The 19,770-nt window shown below is 40.0% G+C and overlaps 1 protein-coding gene across 4 annotated transcripts in view; it reads left to right on the plus strand.

Moving 5' to 3' along the window:
• The window catches only part of NSMCE2 (NSE2 (MMS21) homolog, SMC5-SMC6 complex SUMO ligase), a 228,045-nt gene that overhangs the window by 115,603 nt on the left and 92,672 nt on the right, over window positions 1-19,770 (plus strand). Inside the window, exon 5 of one of the 4 annotated variants that reach the window (XM_080646210.1) lies at window positions 12,062-12,145. The exons of 2 other annotated variants lie outside the window; for them this stretch is intronic. In XM_080646210.1, the coding sequence (XP_080502336.1) occupies window positions 12,062-12,145 (84 nt within the window). Of the gene's footprint in view, window positions 1-12,061; window positions 14,172-19,770 lie in introns of those variants that run through there. One more of the 4 variants, XM_080646209.1, reaches the window with a different exon arrangement.

The following is a 19,770-nucleotide window of genomic DNA, read 5'->3' on the forward strand; positions in this document are numbered from 1 at the left end:
GTTGGGGGCTCAATCCCCAGTAGGGGGCGTGCAGGAGGCAGCTGATCTATGATTCTGTCTCATTATTGATATTTCTATGTCTCTCTCCTTTTCACTTCCTCTCTGAAATAAATTAAAATATATATATTTTAAAAATAGTTAAATGCTTTTGAGCATGTGTCCAGTACAAAGGTTTTAATATTTTAACCCCCTTTCCAGTGCATTTTCTTGTGCATACCCATTTTAAAGATCACTAGAATTAAGAAGAATAGGTGTCCAGGGAGGTTGGCAGGAGGAAAGGGTAGAAGTGAACTACTTTGGCTTTGGACATGACTGATTTTGAGATGCTTAAAGGAGCGCAGTCATTTGAAGATGCTTCATACAAATTTGCAGCGAGTATTCAGGATCATAGAAGGAAAATGATACCAAGCTCATGTTCTACTGGAATTCAGCTTTAGAGTCCAGTGGTTTTCTCCCCAGTTCTACTTTCTGTATGACAATAATTGTGGATTAAAAAGGAGTCTGTTTTATATTATTTTTAGCTACATATCTTTAGTTGATTGTTTCACTGTTTTATCATTTGCTTCTCAACTAAATATTTGCAGATTTTTGGAAATGTTATCCTTGGTCTAAATTAAAGAGTGAGTATTCTTACAATAGGCCTTTTGTGTATTCTAAAACATGAAGATCTTCTTGAAGACCTTGTGGATTGTAGTTCATTGACCTATTCAGACTTGTTTAGAATATTCAAAGGTATCAAGCCTAAACGTGTCCTCCAAACAAAGAGATTCATCCAAAGAGCAGACAGTCTTTATAAGTGGCTTATGCTTTTCAGTAACTTTCTCAAAAGTGTAATTCTCATTTCTTCTGGCCAATCCTTTGTTACTGAATTAATACCTAGAAAGCCTCGCCCAGAAAACTTTCCATTTACTGAGACCCTACAATTATATGATTAAAGGCACAAATACTAGTTGGTGTTTGGTGGTGGTTTTAGTTTGGTTTGATTTTAATTAAGATTACTATTTTTTTTAGCCTTCAGCCACAAAATCCATTATCATTGATATTCAGAGCATGTTTCCCTTTGGGAAAGTGGGGATGAGAAACAGCTTGTAGTTCCTCCAAATCTCATGAAGTCCAATGAGCTTCCTTCCTTTTGTCTATTTTCTATTCATTGTCAAAATCAGTATCCTTGATGAATATTTATTCAATCCCCAGTGCATTGTTATTCTATTGTGAGCTGATCACATGCTGATTTGGGAAAGCACCAATTATTATTTTTTTTAATTGCTTAATGGATAAGAGACAGAACTTACCAAACTAGGTCAAGTTCACAAAATGAGTCTTTGGGGCAATTGGGCAAAAATGGATTCTCAAAACAAGTACCTGAGAATGGAAACCTTCCTATTGGAGGAAATGGCAAAGCTAAATCTAGTCCTCAGGTCTCCTAATCCAGTGGTCGGCAAACTCATTAGTCAACAGAGCCAAATATCAACAGTTCAACGATTGAAATTTCTTTTGAGAGCCAAATTTTTAAAACTTCTTCTAACGCCACTTCTTCAAAATAGACTCGCCCAGGCCGTGGTATTTTGTGGAAGAGCCACACTCAAGGGGCCAAAGAGCCGCATGTGGCTCGCGAGCTGCAGTTTGCCGACCACTGCCCTAATCTTTCCGTTTTTTTCTCAGACAGCAGGGGGCAGCAGCATGAGATAGTAGTACTCATGGAGTCATAGGCTTTTTAATTTTTTTTATTCTTTATTGATTAAAATATTACTTATGTCTCCTTTTTCCCCCATTGCCCTCTTCCTGGCCACTCCTCTCCCTCCCCCCAGCACATGCCCTCACCCCCTAATGTCTGTATCCATTGGTTATGCTTATATGCATGTATACAAGTCCTTTGGTTGATCTCTACACCCCTACCCTCACCCCCCACCAGCTCTTCCCTTCACCGAGTCTGTACATAGCAGGTACAATGGATGGACAGCAAATGAGGTAGAGGATTAAGGCATTGAACAAAATCCCAATGTGGATTGGTGGTTGATAAAAACTATAATATCTAAGTTTACCTCTAACACATTATCCTGTTCTCTTGCTTTTTAAGTCTTTGCTCTAGAGGACAAATATTTAGGGCTGTGAGTCATAGAATAAACCTTATAGTCTCAGGATGTTTACAGCGGTTTTACAGGTAGTAGCAGGATGATCCAATAGACAGGAAGTGTAGATTTAGTGCATGCGAATGAATGATCGCTGACATCCCTTCAAGAAAACAACTTGTTTTCATAGCTTATCAGTGAGTTCACAGTCTGTTGCTGTTTTGTGTTTGGCCAGCGTGCAACAACAGCACAGCTATTGCAAGAGCAAAGTGATTAGAGCATCGTAAGACCTTTGGTCCAGTTCTGCCACTTGAATATTGAAAAGTACTTGGAGTCCAACCTCTTTGACGCCTTTCTCATTCCCTGGAACAGTTTTTGCTTTCTTCTGTGAACTCTGTGTGATTAGGATTCAGGCCATACTCATCATAGCACAATGCAGGTAGCAGCCCACTAGCGAGTAATGAAATCATTGTAACAGGTTGTGATTGGCATTTTCTTAAAAAGGAAAAGATTACTGAACAGTGTAGATTAGAAAATGCCACAGTGCGCATCATGCATTGGAAGAGGATTATTCCATAAAACTTTTGTTTCACTTAAACACATTTTTGTATACATTAGGTGGGAATATATTTCTTACTGCAGGTCAGGGTTAAAAACTTTTTTGAGAAATACTTCATTGTAGCATGAATCACATCATCATGTAATTATCAGTTTATAAATCTGTTCATATATATATATATATATATATATATATATATATATATATTCACTGAGTGGCCAGATTATTATGATCTCAGAACGCATAATAATCTGGCCACTCAGTGTACTTCTCTTGAGTACCTCATTTATTTGATATCAGAGATACTATAAATCGTGCACCTGATCAGTTTTCCCCTTTGCACTGGCTGATAGAAAGCTCAGGGCAAATAGGTGGTTGATCTCCAGCAAAAGTCTAGAATACTTTTGGTACCCATTTGAGATACAAATACACTGAATGGCCAGATTATTATGCGTTCAGAGATCATAATAATCTGGCATATATATATATATATATATATATATATATATATATGATTTCAGCGAGGAGGGGAAAGGGAGCGAGAGATAGAAACATTAATGATGAGAGAGAATCATTGACCAGCTGCCTCCTGCATGCCCCACACTGAGGATCAAGCCCGCAACCTGGTCGTGTGCCCTGACCATGAATTGAACCGTGATGATCTCCTGGCTTACAGATTGATGCTCAGCCACTGAGCCACGTTGGCTGGGCTAGGCAACACACCTCTTGAAAGAAGGAATTACATTTTGTCTTTTAATTCCTTATACCTGAGTCCGAACTGCTGACACATATTACTGTTTTCCCGAAAATAAGACAGTGTCTTATATTAATTTTGGCCCCCCAAAGACACGCTAGGTCTTATTTTCAGGGGATGTCTTATTTTTCCATGAAGAAGAATACGGTACACATTTATTGTTAAATGAAAATAAAGGAAATTTATTACCTGTATACGGTACGGTAGTACAGTAGTTGTCAACACAAACCAGACAAACTGTGAATCCTACAGTATCAAGAATTTACTCATTTATTCAATGACAATCATGTCATCATCTTCTGGAACATCATCATAACAATCCAATTCCTGAATTTCCTGGTGAATTTCTTGTGACTCCATTTCTTTCAGAATCAGTGGACCAAATCTCTCATGTTTAGCAATAGCACTGTCTATAAATGAGTACTTCTTGTCAAGGTAGCCTGCTCGCAGTGCATTTGCAATGCAACTGTCAGTGATTTTCTCCCATGAATTCTTCACCCAAGTCACAACTTCTTGCAGTTTAGGTTTCACAAAGTTTCCACGCTGATTTCTCTCCGTTCTATTTTCAATGTAGTCATTAATTTCCATGCGCAAATTGTCTTTGAATGGCTTGTTTGTTGCAATATCAAGAGTCTGGAGATAGGCCGTCATTCCTGCGGGAATCATTATCTGATCTATTTTTCTTTCGTGAAGAAATGTCTTCATGTCTTTAGCGCGTTGAGTGCTGGCTGCATCCCAGACTAGCAGACCTCTTTGGCTCCCTCGCATAACAAGCAGCAGCATTAAATCGACCCACTGCCTTATAACTGCTTGTGTGGCCCAGGCTTTTTCAGTTTCAAGAATAAAAACGCCCAAAACACGTTCAATCCTTTCCTTCTTGCCCTTAGAAATGATTAAAGGTGGGATTTTAGTGCCATCCAGACGAATTGCCAAAATACAGGAAACACGTGCACTTTCGTAAGCAGTGGAGGGAATGTACGCTAAGGAGGCACCCCATTGTTCAATTGTTGTTTGAGATGATTGGCCCATAAACACTGCAGTTTCATCCATAGCAATCATGTTGGAAAGATTGTATTTAGAGAAGTCAGCATCATCAATAAAGGACTTGAATGCAAGTGCTCGCTAATAACTTGAGTATCTTCCAACCTAAACAATGTTGTAGATCTTCTTAAAGACAGTTCACTTTGCTGAAGGAAATTATCCAGCCAGTGTTGTGATGCTTTGAAGTCTTTGGGGGCTATGTCAAACTGTGGTGCCATTGCAAGGGCAAATTCTTGAATCTGAGCCCTATTACAACCAAAGCCTTTGCTCTCCTGTCAACAACCCATTCACAGATCAGGTCTTCCAGCTCGGAAAATAATGGTTGCCGACCTGATCCACACTTGCGCTTTTTAGCATTTCCCTTGTCCACTTGTTCAATGAGGTTACCATACTCTGCTCACCATTTTCGGACCAATCGGATACTCAACATCTTCTCTTTGCAGAAAGCAGTAAGATTTGGGCCCCAAGAGTCTTCCACGATTCCTTTCTTGTACTCCACGGAGTAGCTTTTTCTTTTTGTGCTCATTTCTAGGGGTGAAAAAAAAGGAATTGGGGTATCAAGGTGCGGGGAGGGGGATCACTCAAAATGACACAGGGGGAATCAGAGGGGGGAATCGAAATGGCACAGGAGAATCAGAAGGGGGATTATGATTTTAGTAACCCCTTTTGATCCTCCTGTGTCATTTTAAGTGATCCCCCTCCTCCCACCCCTGTGCCACTGAACACCTTCACCAGACATCCTGGGGCCTGCCTGGGGACTGTCACTGGGCTTGCTGGGGCCTGGATCTGGGCTGGAGCAGGGTCTGCCACTGACTGAGAACCTTCAGTCATCATGAAGGCGGCCGCGAGCATCAGGTAGTGTCACCAGAGACAGACCAGCACTCACCACCTTCGCCGCGTCCCGTCCGCTCTAATCCTCCTGTTCTTCTACACGCATCTGTGAAAGTCTCCTCCTCTCTCCTGCCCCGCGCTCACCGCTCACTCTGACCTCCGCTCCGCCTCCATACAGCAGTGACGTCAGGACTCCACGTAACGTCACTGGTTGCTAGACGCCAGTCGGGTCGGCCCTAGTGACCAGTTTACGGTAAATTAATTTTCATTCTGAGACAGAGCCTAGGGGCCTTATTTTTGGGGGATGCCTTATATTTCACTCAGAAGGAAACCTGTAAGTAGGTCTTATTTTCAGAGGATGTTTTATTTTCGGGGAAACACAGTAGATATTCAGTCAATGTTGGTGGAATGAATGAATGAAATGAAAGTCACTTGCTCTGGGCTTCATATTTCTTTTTATACGTTAGAATGTTACCCACGGTATCTCACAGTGTTATTGTGAATATCAGTTGAGATAATGGATGTGAAAATACTTTGTGTAAGCGCTATGTGCTTAACAAGGGTTATTGTCTGGTATGATTATTGTTACTGTTGTTGGGCACATACGCCTCAGGAACTCTTGAAATTGTAACGCAGTGTTCTAAAGATGATATATTTATTGCAGTACTATTTATAGCACTGAGAGGTCCCTCTTTAGGTGTTGAGTTAGAAGACAATCCTGAACTATTCGCTATGTGCCTTTTTTTAACTTCTTATTATGGAACATTTCAACATACAAAGGAGGCACAGTAGAAGATGAGCTTCTGTGTACTTATCCCCACCTTCAACAAACAGCAAGTCACAGCCAATTTTCTTTCATCTGTGTCTTCTACCTCCCCCTTCCCATATTACTGTGAAGGTGTATTTCCTTTCTCCTCCTCTTTCTTCTCCTCCTTTTCATCCTCTCCCCCTCCCTTTGTTTTTACTTTTATAAGTATGTATAAATATTCTTGACATTCTTTTAAAATATAATCATAAGTACAAAGAAATGTCAGTTGGTAGTTTAGACTAAAGTACCATTGTAGTGTTGTGTGAATGAGTTATGAGTTATTCTCTCACAGGAACTAGCAGGTAACCAAGATGTTGTATTTCCCAAGATTTTCATATGATGGTGACCAAGTATGTTGCAAAACAGTGGTCACATTCCAGAGCTGTAACTAGTTCTGGAGGCTCAGTTACACAATTGCCACTCTCTGTCATCTTCTGCAGGGATGTGGTCTGACAGAAAAGTAAGAAGTCTGACAGATCACTTGTAAGCTTTTTAATTTTTATTTTCTATCATGTATTAGTCCTCAAGATTTTGACCTCTAGCTAGACAACAGAGTATCCAGCTGAGACTTTGGAATGCTGTAAGCTCTGCTTTAGGACTGTATCCAGGGTTGTAACATGTCACTCAGAAGTCAGATTCCAGCCTAACCGGTTTGGCTCAGTGGATAGAGCGTCGGCCTGTGGACTGAAGGGTCCCAGGTTCGATTCTGGTCAAGGGCATGTACCTTGGTTGTGGGTACATCCCCAGTAGGGAGTGTGCAGGAGGCAGCTGATCGATGTTTCTCTCTCACCGATATTTCTAACTCTCTATCCCTCTCCCTCTCCTTCTCCCTTCCCCTCTGTAAAAAATCAATAAAATATATTAAAAAAAAAAAAGAAGTCAGATTCCACTTAGAAGAAAAGAATTTGTAAAACAGTAAATAAGAATCACTTATGGGTCTTATTTTTAATTGGTCTACCTTGGTTTTCATAATTGTGTGGTTCAGACTTGAATATAATACCAATACAAATAATTTAAAACCCTGCAGATATTCAATCTGTCAGACACTTTATTTATGTAGAATTTTTCTTCCATAAAGTCAAACGTGGAGCTTGATTTTTTTATAAGGTATTGCTAAGTTTTGCTCACTGCAACTGTTAAATAGTCAGTAACTTTGCATGTTCCCATTGTTTCAAGGTTTTTATGCATTCCTGAAAGTAATTTTCCAAAATAAAATGAATATAAATGTACTTTGAGTTTAAAATATTTCAAGCCATATTTGCACTAATACAAGGAGATTGCCCCATACCCAAATGGGGAGGGTTGTGGATCAGGAGTAACAGAGATGGAGGAGGTGAAACTCATATGGTCAGTGACATGACTCCCAAAACGTGGATCACAGAGGTAGGTCAGTTTCTAGATGTCCGGATCCTTCCCAGGCCTCCCCTGTTGGACACCCAGAAATCTCCATCTTTCCCTCATTCATTCCCTACATCTAATGAATAGATCTTTACGGGTTATTTATTTAGAAAAATCTCTTGGTTTCAGCTTTTCCATTCCCATGATCAGGGCATCAGTTCTGATCTTTATCAGCATGCCTCTGGACTATAATTGCAGTTAAGAAGAAATGGACTAATGCATTTTGACCTTACAATTAATCCCTGCAGCAATCCTGGGAGGTTGGAAGTTATCCGAATTTTTTTCAGGTTGTGAAAACTGGCCAAGCTCTTTCAAGTATGTTATATTGCTAAGGAAATGTCCTTGCTCTGAGTCTTTCTTCCCCGTAATGCATTTTATACAAGAATACCAAGATAGTCTCCTTAAAATGTAATTGTAATATACACTGAGTGGCCAGATTATTATGATCTCTGAACGCATAATAATCTGGCCACTCAGTGTATATCCTATATAATAAAAGGCTAATATGCAAATTGTCCCCTCGACTAGGAGTTCAACCAGCAGGCAGGCTGGCCAACCGCCCATGTCCCCTCCCCCTGGCCAGGCTGGCCGGACCCCACCCATGCACGAATTTATGCACCGGGCCTCTAATACACACACACACACACACACACACACACACACACACACACACACTGAGTGGCCAGATTATTATGATCTCTGAACACATAATAATCTGGCCACTCAGTGTAATAACTTACTTAATAAAACCTACAATTATTGATGTAGCACTTTACAAATTACCAGGGATTTTTCATGTTTGAGCTCACTCTACACAAACTCAACCCATGAGATTAATATTATCTCCTATTACGACCTTGTTCAGGTCATAATGACTTCTGTTTCCCATCAAAGCAATCATAAGCTCTTAATTTTGATGACATTCCATATTTTACTAGTATGCTATGGCTCTGTTTTGTCCCTTTAATCATATATCTCAATGTCAGCTGGTTTTAGCTTTAGCCAGGTGAACTTCCTTACAGTCCTCTTCAGCTACCATCCTCATTTCCTACCTAAAGTCTACTTAAAACAAAGCACGCCCCCACCTCACCCACGTTTGCCCACCCTGTTCTCCCATTTAAACTCCAGGCCTGCAGTGCCCACTCCAAGTCCTACCTTTTCAAAGAGGTCTTCCCCAGGAATTTGTCTTCCTGTTTTTTCTTCTTGATTTTTTTTGTCACATATGTTTGCCCTTGAATATAATTTAAAGTTCTTCCTACCTGTAAAAGTAATATATGCTTCGCCTGGCCGGCATGCCTCAGTGGTTGAGCATCGATCTATGAACCAGAAGATCATGGATCGATGCCAGTTGGGGCACATGCCTGGGTCGCGGGCTTGATCCCCAGTGTGGGGCATGTTGGAGGCAGCTGATCAGTGAGTCCTCTCATCATTGATGTTTCTATCTCTCCCTCTCCTTTCCTCTCTGAAATCAATAAAAATACATTATTTCTTAAAAGCAATATATGCTTCATGTTAAAATATTATATAAGATATTTGAAAGTGAAAAGATAACATCTGACTTGCCAATCCTAGTCCGTAGAAGTACCCACCATTGTGTGTCTTTAGAGTTCTGTTTCTGTGCATAAACAGGACCATTCATGGACGCATATATGCGGACACACCTGTTTACAAACAGGGAGATAAATGTAGATATGTATTTTATATACAGATACCGTCCTACAATTGGTTTTTCACTTGACAGTATATCTTGGAATTTTTTCATGCCAGTGAATATGGTATAAGGGATTTCATTCAAATATCTCTCTTTATTGCCTCAAATTGTTTCATGTCAGATTATTTCATGCATATACATCTTCCTTTACAAAATGAAAATGGAAACTCTTCAAGGGCAGGACTACTAATCACATATTCATTTTCTTTTCCGTTCCTTTATTCTTTACTCTTCCTGCATTTACTGCATATTTCACATTTGTGCTATAGGAAATGAAAGATGTTTGCCTTTTATTACCCCTAAGGAGTTAGGATCTAGTGGATAGAATCTAATTTTATCCACATAACTGTAACACAAGGAAGAAATTGAGAAGTGACACAGATTTCTGTTACTGGAAATATGCCTAGGTAGGTTATTTGTTTTTTGTTTTAAAATACACTTTTATTGATTTCAGAGAGGAAGGCAGAGGGAGAGAGAGATAGAAACATCACTAATGAAAGAGAATCATTGACTGGCTGCCTCCTGTACGCCCCCTACTGGGAATCGAGCCTGCAACCCTAGCATGTGCCCTTGATCGAAATCGAACTTGGGACCCTTCAGTCCATAGGCTGACGCTCTATCCACTGAGCCAAACCAGCTAGGGCTAGGTAGGTTATTTGAACAATCCTTTTGCTGAAAATAATTGGAACTGTTGAATATGTATAAGAAGATATCCTCAGAGCAACAAAGGGCTGAAAAGAGAAGAAATTAAAGGCCAAACTTGAGGAAAAGTGAGAGTTCAGAGAGGCTTAGAGAGTGGAAGCCGCTTTTGCCTTGAGGGCATTTGCTGATGTAGGCAAATTTGAATATAAGTAGTAAAACTCTACAGAAAACTAGGAAATGGTTACCATAAATTTCAGAATAATGGTTTTAGAGGGGGTGGGTTTCTGTTTCTGGGGTACTCAGAACTTTCTACTTACTGACCTAGTAGTAGCTATCCTGGGTCATTTGTTTTCTAAACTGAGCATATTTATTTTATGTGCTTTTCTATACACATGTTATAATTTACAACTAAAAGGACAAGTTATGGGACAATATACTAGTATATAGTATCATTCCACACCTGCGTGCATGTGTATGTGTGTATTATATAAACGGGATGTGTAACATAAATTTTACATGTTGATATAACATATATATAAATTTATGTTTATTTATAAATGTGTGTGTGTTTCATACAGAGAAAGAGGTCGGAAGAGTATTAACAAACTACTGAGGGCAACCTTGAGAGGCAGTAAAGGGCTGGGGAGTAGCAAGGAAGGAACTTATATTTTGTGCTTCAAAAGTAACTGTTAATTTTTAAAAAATAATCATTTTTATTTAGTATGTTGTTAAAAATCTGATTTTAAAAAGATGTGGCTTCTGTCTCGGCCCCTAAAGCCCTCCTCTAGCATACTCCATGCCACTTGGATCAGTACCTTTAAAAAAACACATGTCGTTCCTTTGCTGGATTATAAGCTCTTAAAGGGAGCAGGATGGTGTCATGTGTATGTTTACATGTCTTGTACTTAGTAAATCCTGGTACATAGTAGAGGGTGTGTAAATACTAGAGGAAAATGAATGAATAAATGTACCTTAAGAAGAACCTAGGGCTGTAGGCATCCAGTAGATACAACCTTTCCTTAAAGGTTCTTGTTATATATTTTGAGAATTATTTTGTGCCTGGCACAGCAGTGGGCATAAAGTTGGCACAGTGAATACCGGTTGATTGAATTTGACCGACACTTTGTGGAACCTGTAGGCAAATGTGGAGTCTGCCTTGCAGTGCCCCCTCTGAATCCCAGAAAACAGGAAAGCGAAAATACTCTCTAAAAATTAAACTGAGAAATGAACACCTACCTAACAAATTCATTCCAAGAGAGGCAGTGTGATCTTAAGAGACATGAAGACTCCTTTGCAGTAAGACTTGACTGTAACTAATTGAGGGTATTGACATCTTACACACACACACACACACACACACACACACACACACACACACACATCACACACATCACATCTCCATCAGAAGAGCACTTTCTCTGCCTCCAAAGCAGAGAAAAGCAAAAGCTGTTAATGTAATTGTCACGATACCTTGCACAGCGCTCTCTGACCAATAGCCCCTGCTGGGTGAGGCCGGCACCCGTGCTGCCTGGCAGGCAGGTGGCCCTGTGTAGAGCTGCAGAGCCTTATGCCATTTGCACTGGAATCCTGCAACTGACTCCACTCGCCCGCCTCCGTGTACACCCAGCTTCCCTCTGGCAATTGGCCTTCCCACGACGATAATTCACTCAGGCCAATACCGACATCAGTGTACCCGATTCCTCTGTTAGTCACTAGTAATAATAAAGTCGCTTTCTTCCTTTTGTTTTTATTTTATACATCAGTGTCTTGTGAGTTTTGTTAGCATGAGTCTGCATTCCTGGGTGCAGTCAGTGAGGTCGGGTATCAGTCCGCAAGGCTCATCAAGGTAGATGCTACCTTGTGGGCATCTGTTGGAGTGGCCTGCTGGATTTTCCAGGTGAGGCCCAGGTGTCCTCTTGCTCCATGTCTCCTGTCCATTCCACACTTCACGAGAAGTCTTCTCAGAAGTGGTGTGTGGAGAACATCTTAATAATGTGCACATTTCAGTTAGAGAATACCATATATTAACTCAGTGCAATAGATCCTTTTCCTCTGGTATTATTTGTTTGGCTTTGCAAATTTCACACCTGTATAGATGAATGGAAAAATATACTATAGATGCCCTCCAAAAACTCATTTCCCCTTCTGCTTCTCAGCCTCTTGTGGCTTCGCTTCTGCTTCTCATCTCATTGTCAGCCTTGATCCTGGCACCATACTCGGTCACTTCCTAACCTGGTCTCTCTTACAGCAGGGAAACCTAAAGAAGATGGAGGACACAGTGAGGTCGACAAGATTAAGGATAAGGATGCAAGTAGAGCAGGCAATGAACGAGGTTATAGAATTTTTTCTTCCATTCTCATCGTCCTCTCTTTCCTCAAACACTTGCATTTGAAAGGGTTTCAGACCCCACACACTGCTGCAGAAACAGTAAAGCACACATTCTCAACGACATGTTCAACTGGTCTGTGAACGCAATGGGCCTTGCACCAGATTTCAGGAAATCATGAACATGTCTCCTTGCCAAAAAGGACATCAGAGTAGATAACGGCAAAACCCTCGGTGAATCCTGGAATTTTTAAAAAATTAACTGTTGCATCAAATAAGTTGACTGTGCAGTGAGATTTTCAATCAGCAGTTTTTCCCCTTTCTCTTCTATTCTTCCTCTTTCACTCCAACCTCCAGCCAGAATAACTGACTATTAAATTTCACCATAAATTTACCAGGAATTTACATAGGGTAATCCTCAGTTGTCACTCTGATTTGAAATAATCTCTCTTTTATTCATAGATTAGGACCTCACCAAAATTTCAGATAGGATAGGTCAGTGGTCGGCAAACTCATTAGTCAACAGAGCCAAATATCAACAGTACAACAATTGAAATTTCTTTTGAGAGCCGAAAACCGACTTCTGCGCATGGGCCACAAAGTTTCAATCGCACTGTACGTGCGCGCCCGCACGTGGTATTTTGTAGAAGAGCCACACTCAAGGGGCCAAAGAGCTGCATGTGGCTCGCGAGCCGCAGTTTGCCGACCACTGGGATAGTTAAATATAAAATATTGAAAAGACTTTTTTTTTTTTTTTTTTACAAACTTGGTTCCTAAAAACGATTGTTTAAACAATCACAGTTAGGTTTGTTTATACAGTTGGAATTCTGCAGCAAAATAAGACACGGTTGGATTATTAGTATGTCTCATAAATTGGTGAGGCCTCTATCCCTGTGTCACTGCAGGCTCCCTGTGTTGTGACGTGGGACTGAATTGCTAAACAGGTGGTTACGGACCATTCTTGATTATTTAGGTGCTAGTTAACCAATCATTGAGTTCTTTAGGCCTTTTGACCAAATTCACCATCGTTTGGCTTTCATTTTCTTGGGGTGAAGGATGATGCCAAGGAGGACAGGGTCCCAGTTTCATCCCCGTGTGAGCAAGGCTTGTTTCACACCAGAGACTCTTGGACGTAAGATCACTAGCTACACTGAGGCCTCGGCAGTGGTGGAAGTTAGGCTAGGTAGCATCGAAACACTCAAAACCAAGCCTTGTACCACCGCTGAAGTACTCACCCCCGCTTAGTGAACTAGTAACAGCTGCCTATGGTACAGAAGTTAGCATTTCCTGAAGCAACTAGGTATGGTATGTTTATGCTGACATAAGGAATTACCAAAAAGGGAAAAATCCTATTCGCTTCCTTCATTAAATGTTTAATTAAGGGTGAGAGGATCAACAGTCATCAACATTTATAAAAAATATCCACAACTCTCAAAACTACCTGTAATTTTCAGAACTTTCATGCCTCTTCTCATTTTACCAAAGCACATGATATATTGTCAAGATTCCTGCACATGGGAAGGCCATGGACTGCTCTAAATAAAGACAGAGGAGCAGAAGGAGCCAGAGAAACATGGTACCCTGAGAAGCAATGCGTGTTTGCCCCTCTCCCTGCCCAGCCTTTCCCATCAGCCAGGCCATGGCCTTCCTCTTTCTTTTTCTCCTGTTGAATGTCAGAGTCTAGACCGGTACTCACTGGACAGAGCTAAAAAGACAGCCAGCTCAGTAGCACAGAACTATTCTGCTCTTGGGCAGCGTTATGACAAGCTGAAGTTTGCAGTTTTCAAAATTATACAGAGATCTTCAGACACAGGTCCTTCGTGACGAGCCAGCCTTTCACCTACTGGCTGCCCAAGGGCCCAGTATACAATGGCAGAGTAGACCCAGCTCCTTTTCGCTCTCTGTTTTGCCTTTCTAAATCCGTTTTTCTGGCATCATCCGTTTTTCTTTAGTCTTCCTGGAGCCCCCTAACTCCTCTGATTCTTGTCCCTTTTCAATAAAAGGTTTACCATACGTGTTGTTTTCATTAAGTCAATCCCTGTGTGCGTGTCTGTGTGTTATGTGTGTCTGCCTTTTGTTTTTGTTAGTTTGTAATACTCTTTAGAATATTCCCTTCTAACCAAATAAATCCCAACAGTAACTTTTCAGATCATGGACTCTTCAGGCAGTCTGAAAACTACCCTCAAAAAATGTATAAACACATACAATGTTGGGTACAATTTCATGGCGTTCATGCACTCTCAGTGCCTATTTATGGATCCCAACTGGGTTCGGAATTCCTGCCCCAGGATGGAATTCCAAAGTTACCTCCTTTCATGGTCACTGGTGATATTTGAAACATTCATTCACCAGGTACTCATTGAATGTCTCCTGTGTGCCAGGAACTGCAGGGCACTGGGCTACAAGGAAGAGGACAGTGTCGTTGAGGAGACGGACGAGTATACAGTTACGATACAGAATAGACGCAGTGGCAGGAGACGTACAGGAAACCTGGAGAGCACAGAAGATGAATGTTTCATTCCGCCTTGGGGCGTCAAGAGCGTTCTAGATTTGTGTGTTATGTGGAGAAATTTGGATTTGATTTTAAAGGGCCTTAAGTTGAGGAATGATAAGAGCTGATCTGTGACTACTGAAAAACTTAACTCTGACTGTAGCATGGAGAATGGGTTGGGGGAGCAGGACTGGAGGCTGGGAGACTTTGGTAATAAGCCTGGTGACAATAATAGTGATTTTAACCAAAGTACTGACCGTGTGGGTGAAAAGAAGAGGGCGGGTTGGAAGGATATGTACTGGATTGACTGAATTCATTTCTTCAACAAGTATTTGTTGTGCTGCCAAATGTCAGACACTCGGTGGGATACGGTGGTAAACTAGGGAGACACTGTCTTTGTCCTCAAGTCTGGTGAGGAGGACTTGCAGGCTTCTGGAGTGGACAGCTCAGTGGATGATGGTGCCGGCCACCAGAGGTCACATCGACGTGTCACAGACCAGTGGTCCCGGGCAGAGAAGTGTTTCTTCTAGGAGTGTTTCTTCAATCTACCCCTCCTGAGATTTCAAGATATCCTTATAGTTGTGAACCGCTGTGTCTAATGAGAGATGTTACTGCTGGGAGAATGTGTCTACGTAAACAGTATTCGGGAATGTAGGTGACAGTTGGGAGCTAGGAAGTGGATGCATGGCTCAGGGAGTGTAGGTGGATGAGAGGAGAGGAGGGCTGAGCCCTGGACATGACGCAACCGTGGAGACAGAAGAGGAACTGACGAGACAGCCAGGAGTGTGTGAAGAATGTAAAGCAGGTTCCATGGTGGAGCCAGTGGAGCAGACGGGAGGGTTACAGTGGCAGCAGCAGGCAGCCTCAGGTGTATCAGAGGGGCCTCTGGTTCGAGACGATGACCTGGGCTTACATATTAAACTTCACACATTCACCACCATCTCAGCTAAAGGGCTCAGGGTGGTCAGCAGAAACTACTGAAGAGAATTTATGCCATGTGAATTACATCTCAATAAAGCTGTTGTTAAATAAAGAGAATATTGATGAAAATCCATTCTTAAACACATTCTAGCAAATTGTCATTTCAAAAATGAATTAATTATAAGCATCAGATGGGGGGATGGGGTGGGGTGCAGTGAGGGTGATGTTATGCACCAGAGGAGGAGGGTAAGTTTGAATTTAGTCACTTAGTAGCACTCTGAAAACAGTGGCTCATCGCCTTAGCCCTTAGAGAGGAAAGCGTTGTTACTCAGATTTTACAGCCAGATGAGGCATCTTTTCTTGAAAGGGCAACAAAAACATTCTCTTTGACATTGAATGACTCTCAAAATATCCCGCTCTTGTGTTTGCCCTAAGAAAAAAAAAAAGATATATATGCAAAGACATCCTAACAAGTAATAAGAATAAAGAACCCAGTAAGGGAAAGAAATTATAAATAGAGTATTTTTAAGTGGTTAGTGAATAACAGTTGTTAATATAGTAGTAAGCCAGACGCTAATGACTCCTCAAAAAAGAATAATGTAACAGACTAATAATAATAGGGATCTGTGATCAGTAAGTATTTCAACAGTTTAGCAGAAGGAAGGTGGAAGAGCTCAAGGAAACTCCAAAATGCTGGTGTATTATTGGTACCAGTAAGGAAGGCAGGATAAAGAAAGTGTAAAGTGAAGCAATGCTAGTGTAGAAATAGGATGAACAACTCTCCAACCAACTGACTAAAAGTTGGGGGGGGAGGACTTCTTAGCCAAACTGACAAAAATAGAATTAAAAGAAAGATTTTTCCTCCCCAAAATACAAATTCTAGACATACTCATTTTTCTTTTTCTTTTAAGTTAAGAACACTTTCACTTAAAACTACATATGTGAAATTTTAAGTCAAATACTAACAATGAAATTTGGTAGCATATTGAAAGAACCGTAAATCTGATTTGCTTCAGTAGTGTAGTATTTGTTTATCATTAGAAAACCAATACTATGGTAATCACATTGAGAGATCAAAGGAGGAAAGCCTTTTTCAGCCATTTATTCCTGTGGGCCAAGCATCACTCTGGTGGTCCAGCGGTGAACCATAGCAACCAATTCCTTTCTTTGTGATATTTAAGAAAGAACATTAAGAAATAGACAGCTAGCGTAATAATCACATATACAATTTTGTTGTATGATAGATTTTCAAATCAGTGGGGAAAAGTTGGTTTATTCAAGAAATTATTTTGGAACCATTGGCTAATGTTTTAGTGACTCTTAACCCAAAATTTATACGTTAAAATACATCCCAGATGAATTAAAGATTTTATTTTTAAAAGTTGAAACTGAATATGAGGAGCTATAATCAGGGAATGCTTGCATTACCTCATGTTCTGTTAGACCTTTTCAATCATGGCAGAAGGGGAAGTTCTTGGAAAGATTTGAGCTAAAGGATAATGTCGTCCAGTTTCTGGGATAATAAGGACAAAAGCTAGGGCTTCAAACTTACAGACAGTCCACAAAGCATAACATGTTTGGAAGATGTATTAGAAGGTTACAAAGAACTGAAACTTCAAGGGGTAAAACCCAACATCATTGCTTGACACATCAGAGTTTGCAGCCAAAGTCCAGCTGTGCTATTAAGACTCATGGACATTTTCCCAGTGGTTCCTGCAACCTAGATATTCTGATGCTTATCTGCCTCGTGTAGTACTTAAAACACGTCTGAAGTGGGTGCAGATAGAGAGCAGAATGGTCTCAGTACTTGCCTGAGGGCACCCAGCTAATAATTGGCAGAGCCAAGGTCAAACCCAGTCTAGTGCCCACGTCGGCTCTCCTGGCCATTGTGTGTACTGAACATGGCTGCTAACTTTCTGACTAGTACTAGAGTTCTCAAGAAACAGGTTCCTGAGGGTGAATTCAGGGAGGGGAAATTTTAACTTAATTTGTCTGAATAATAAATTTGGATGATAGCTTATCCACTCACAGCTGGAAAGTCCACTTGGAGTTGTGAGGAATCCTCTTCTCACCTCCATCCCGTTTTTGCCAGATCTTCATGAGGAGTGTCTAGAACTCAAATTTCATTTAGTTACCAGGATTACTTCCAGAAAATCACTTTGAAGTATTTTTGAGTTAAATATTTCCCTGTTTACTCCAAAACAAATAAGTGGGCTTTGAAGGCCACATATGTCACCAGCCTGTATTTACAAGGCTGGTTTTTCTCCGCTTGTGACTGGGCGGGCAAAGCAGTTTGATCAGCACAACCCCCACCAAGTTCTCTCCCCCCACCACGTAGGTTAGAAGGCGGAGACCATCGAGCAAGAATGCTCAGTGTTGATGGTCATCAGAGTTTTTAAGCAAAAAAAAAAAAAAAAATTTCCCAAATCTACCATTTTCATATTTTAAGTTCGCAATATTTATCTCTTATTTTAAACATTAAAGGCAGGCTTGAGATTTTTTTAAGTTTATTTCAAAGTGACATGAACTTTTAAAAACATTGAGAGACATTATTCTGTGTGTTTGCTTATTGGTATGGAAAGGTAAAGATGCACACAATGCATTTTTCAAAAAAGCATATCCTTCTCAACCCTTTTGGATTTTCAAGCTCTCTATATTTTTAAAAAAATCAATCTGAAAAGGATTGAAATACTGATACTATTGAATTTCTATTTATCCCTCTGTTTTAAAAAATGAGTTTGGTGTATCTCTGTTAACATAGCTATGGAAATAATTGTAGCCTAGCTTGGCTGGTGTAGCCCAGCTGTTGAGCATCGACCCAGGAACTAAGAGGTCACTTTGAAATAAACAGTTCAATTACAGGTCAGGGCACATGCCAGTGTTGCGGGCTCAATCCCTTATGGGGGGCCTACAGGAGACAGCTGATCGGTGGTATTTCTCTCTGATATTTCTATATCTCTACCCCTCTCTCCTTCCCTCTCTCTAAAAAAATGAATAAAAACATATTTTTAAAAAGAAATATTTGTAGCCCAAAAGCCTATTATTTTTTTTTATTGTAAGTGAACGTTTATTAACTAAAATTATCTACTTTTACTTGTTTCACTTTTATTCTCATGAATTCAGGTTTGTCTGAAGTTATTGTAGCTATAATTTCTTCTGATTCTCATTTATTTTGTCATGTCTTTTCCAACCATTTCTTAGTTTTTATATTTTAAATCAGTCTGAATCCTGATCTTTAAATAGTGATGTTTATTTTGATCGTTGATACCAATGTTAATTATAATATTAATATTAGTCTACATGTAGTAAATGTTTATGTATATGTATTACAATAAAACAGCATGCATAATGTGATCTATTTTTATAAAATAGATTTAAATCTATGATATGCCATATGGGAAATTATCTAAAGGGATATATGCACAGCTATTGATAGTGGTTGGTTATCTTTGATGGTGGGACTATCAGTGGTTTAAATGTTTATTTATGTATATTCAGAGTTTTTATATTAAAAATGTATTATTTCCATAATAAAAAAAGTTTAAGTAATTATAAAGGGAGTAAGGCAGTCTGCGGTAGGACAAAGTAGACAAATGTCAGTAGCTATCTTATTTATATACCAGCCCTGCCCATTGGGAAGTATAGTTGGGATGGGGAACAAAATAAGCAAACAGTTCCATTCTAAATAATAACATGACACAAAATGCCCAGATAGGAACTTAGAAATGTGTAGATCTTTTCCAAAAGCAAACATGTATCTGAGGTACTTGAAACAATAGAATGTTAGGTCACGCATTCAATAATAAGACACAGTGATTTTTCACGTGATAGAGACTTGAATATGTTTAAATACTAACACAAAAGAGAGAAAAGTTCATATTTTCGCACAGTGTAAGGAATGATATTTCTTCAAGTAGAATCAGTAGCATTTGGTGCTTGAGTAAATATAGAGCTTGAGTAAGAGCCAGAAGATAGAAATTTTTCCAATTTACATTCCTGGGAAGAAGAGGATCTCCTTGACTAATAATAGCAATGTTAGCAGCCATTAATGAGGGCCTATTATGAACTACACAATGTGATAATTATTTTCATGTGCGTTGATTTGATCTTACCACCATCTGAAAGTTACCGATATTAATCCCACTTTTTAGATGAAGAAACTAAGGCTTCTTTTTTTTTAATAATGAGAGAGAGAGGAATGGAAAGAGAGAAAAACATAG

This window comes from Plecotus auritus (genome assembly GCF_963455305.1).
Source record: "Plecotus auritus genome assembly, chromosome: 11".
NCBI classification, from domain to species: Eukaryota; Metazoa; Chordata; class Mammalia; order Chiroptera; family Vespertilionidae; genus Plecotus; species Plecotus auritus.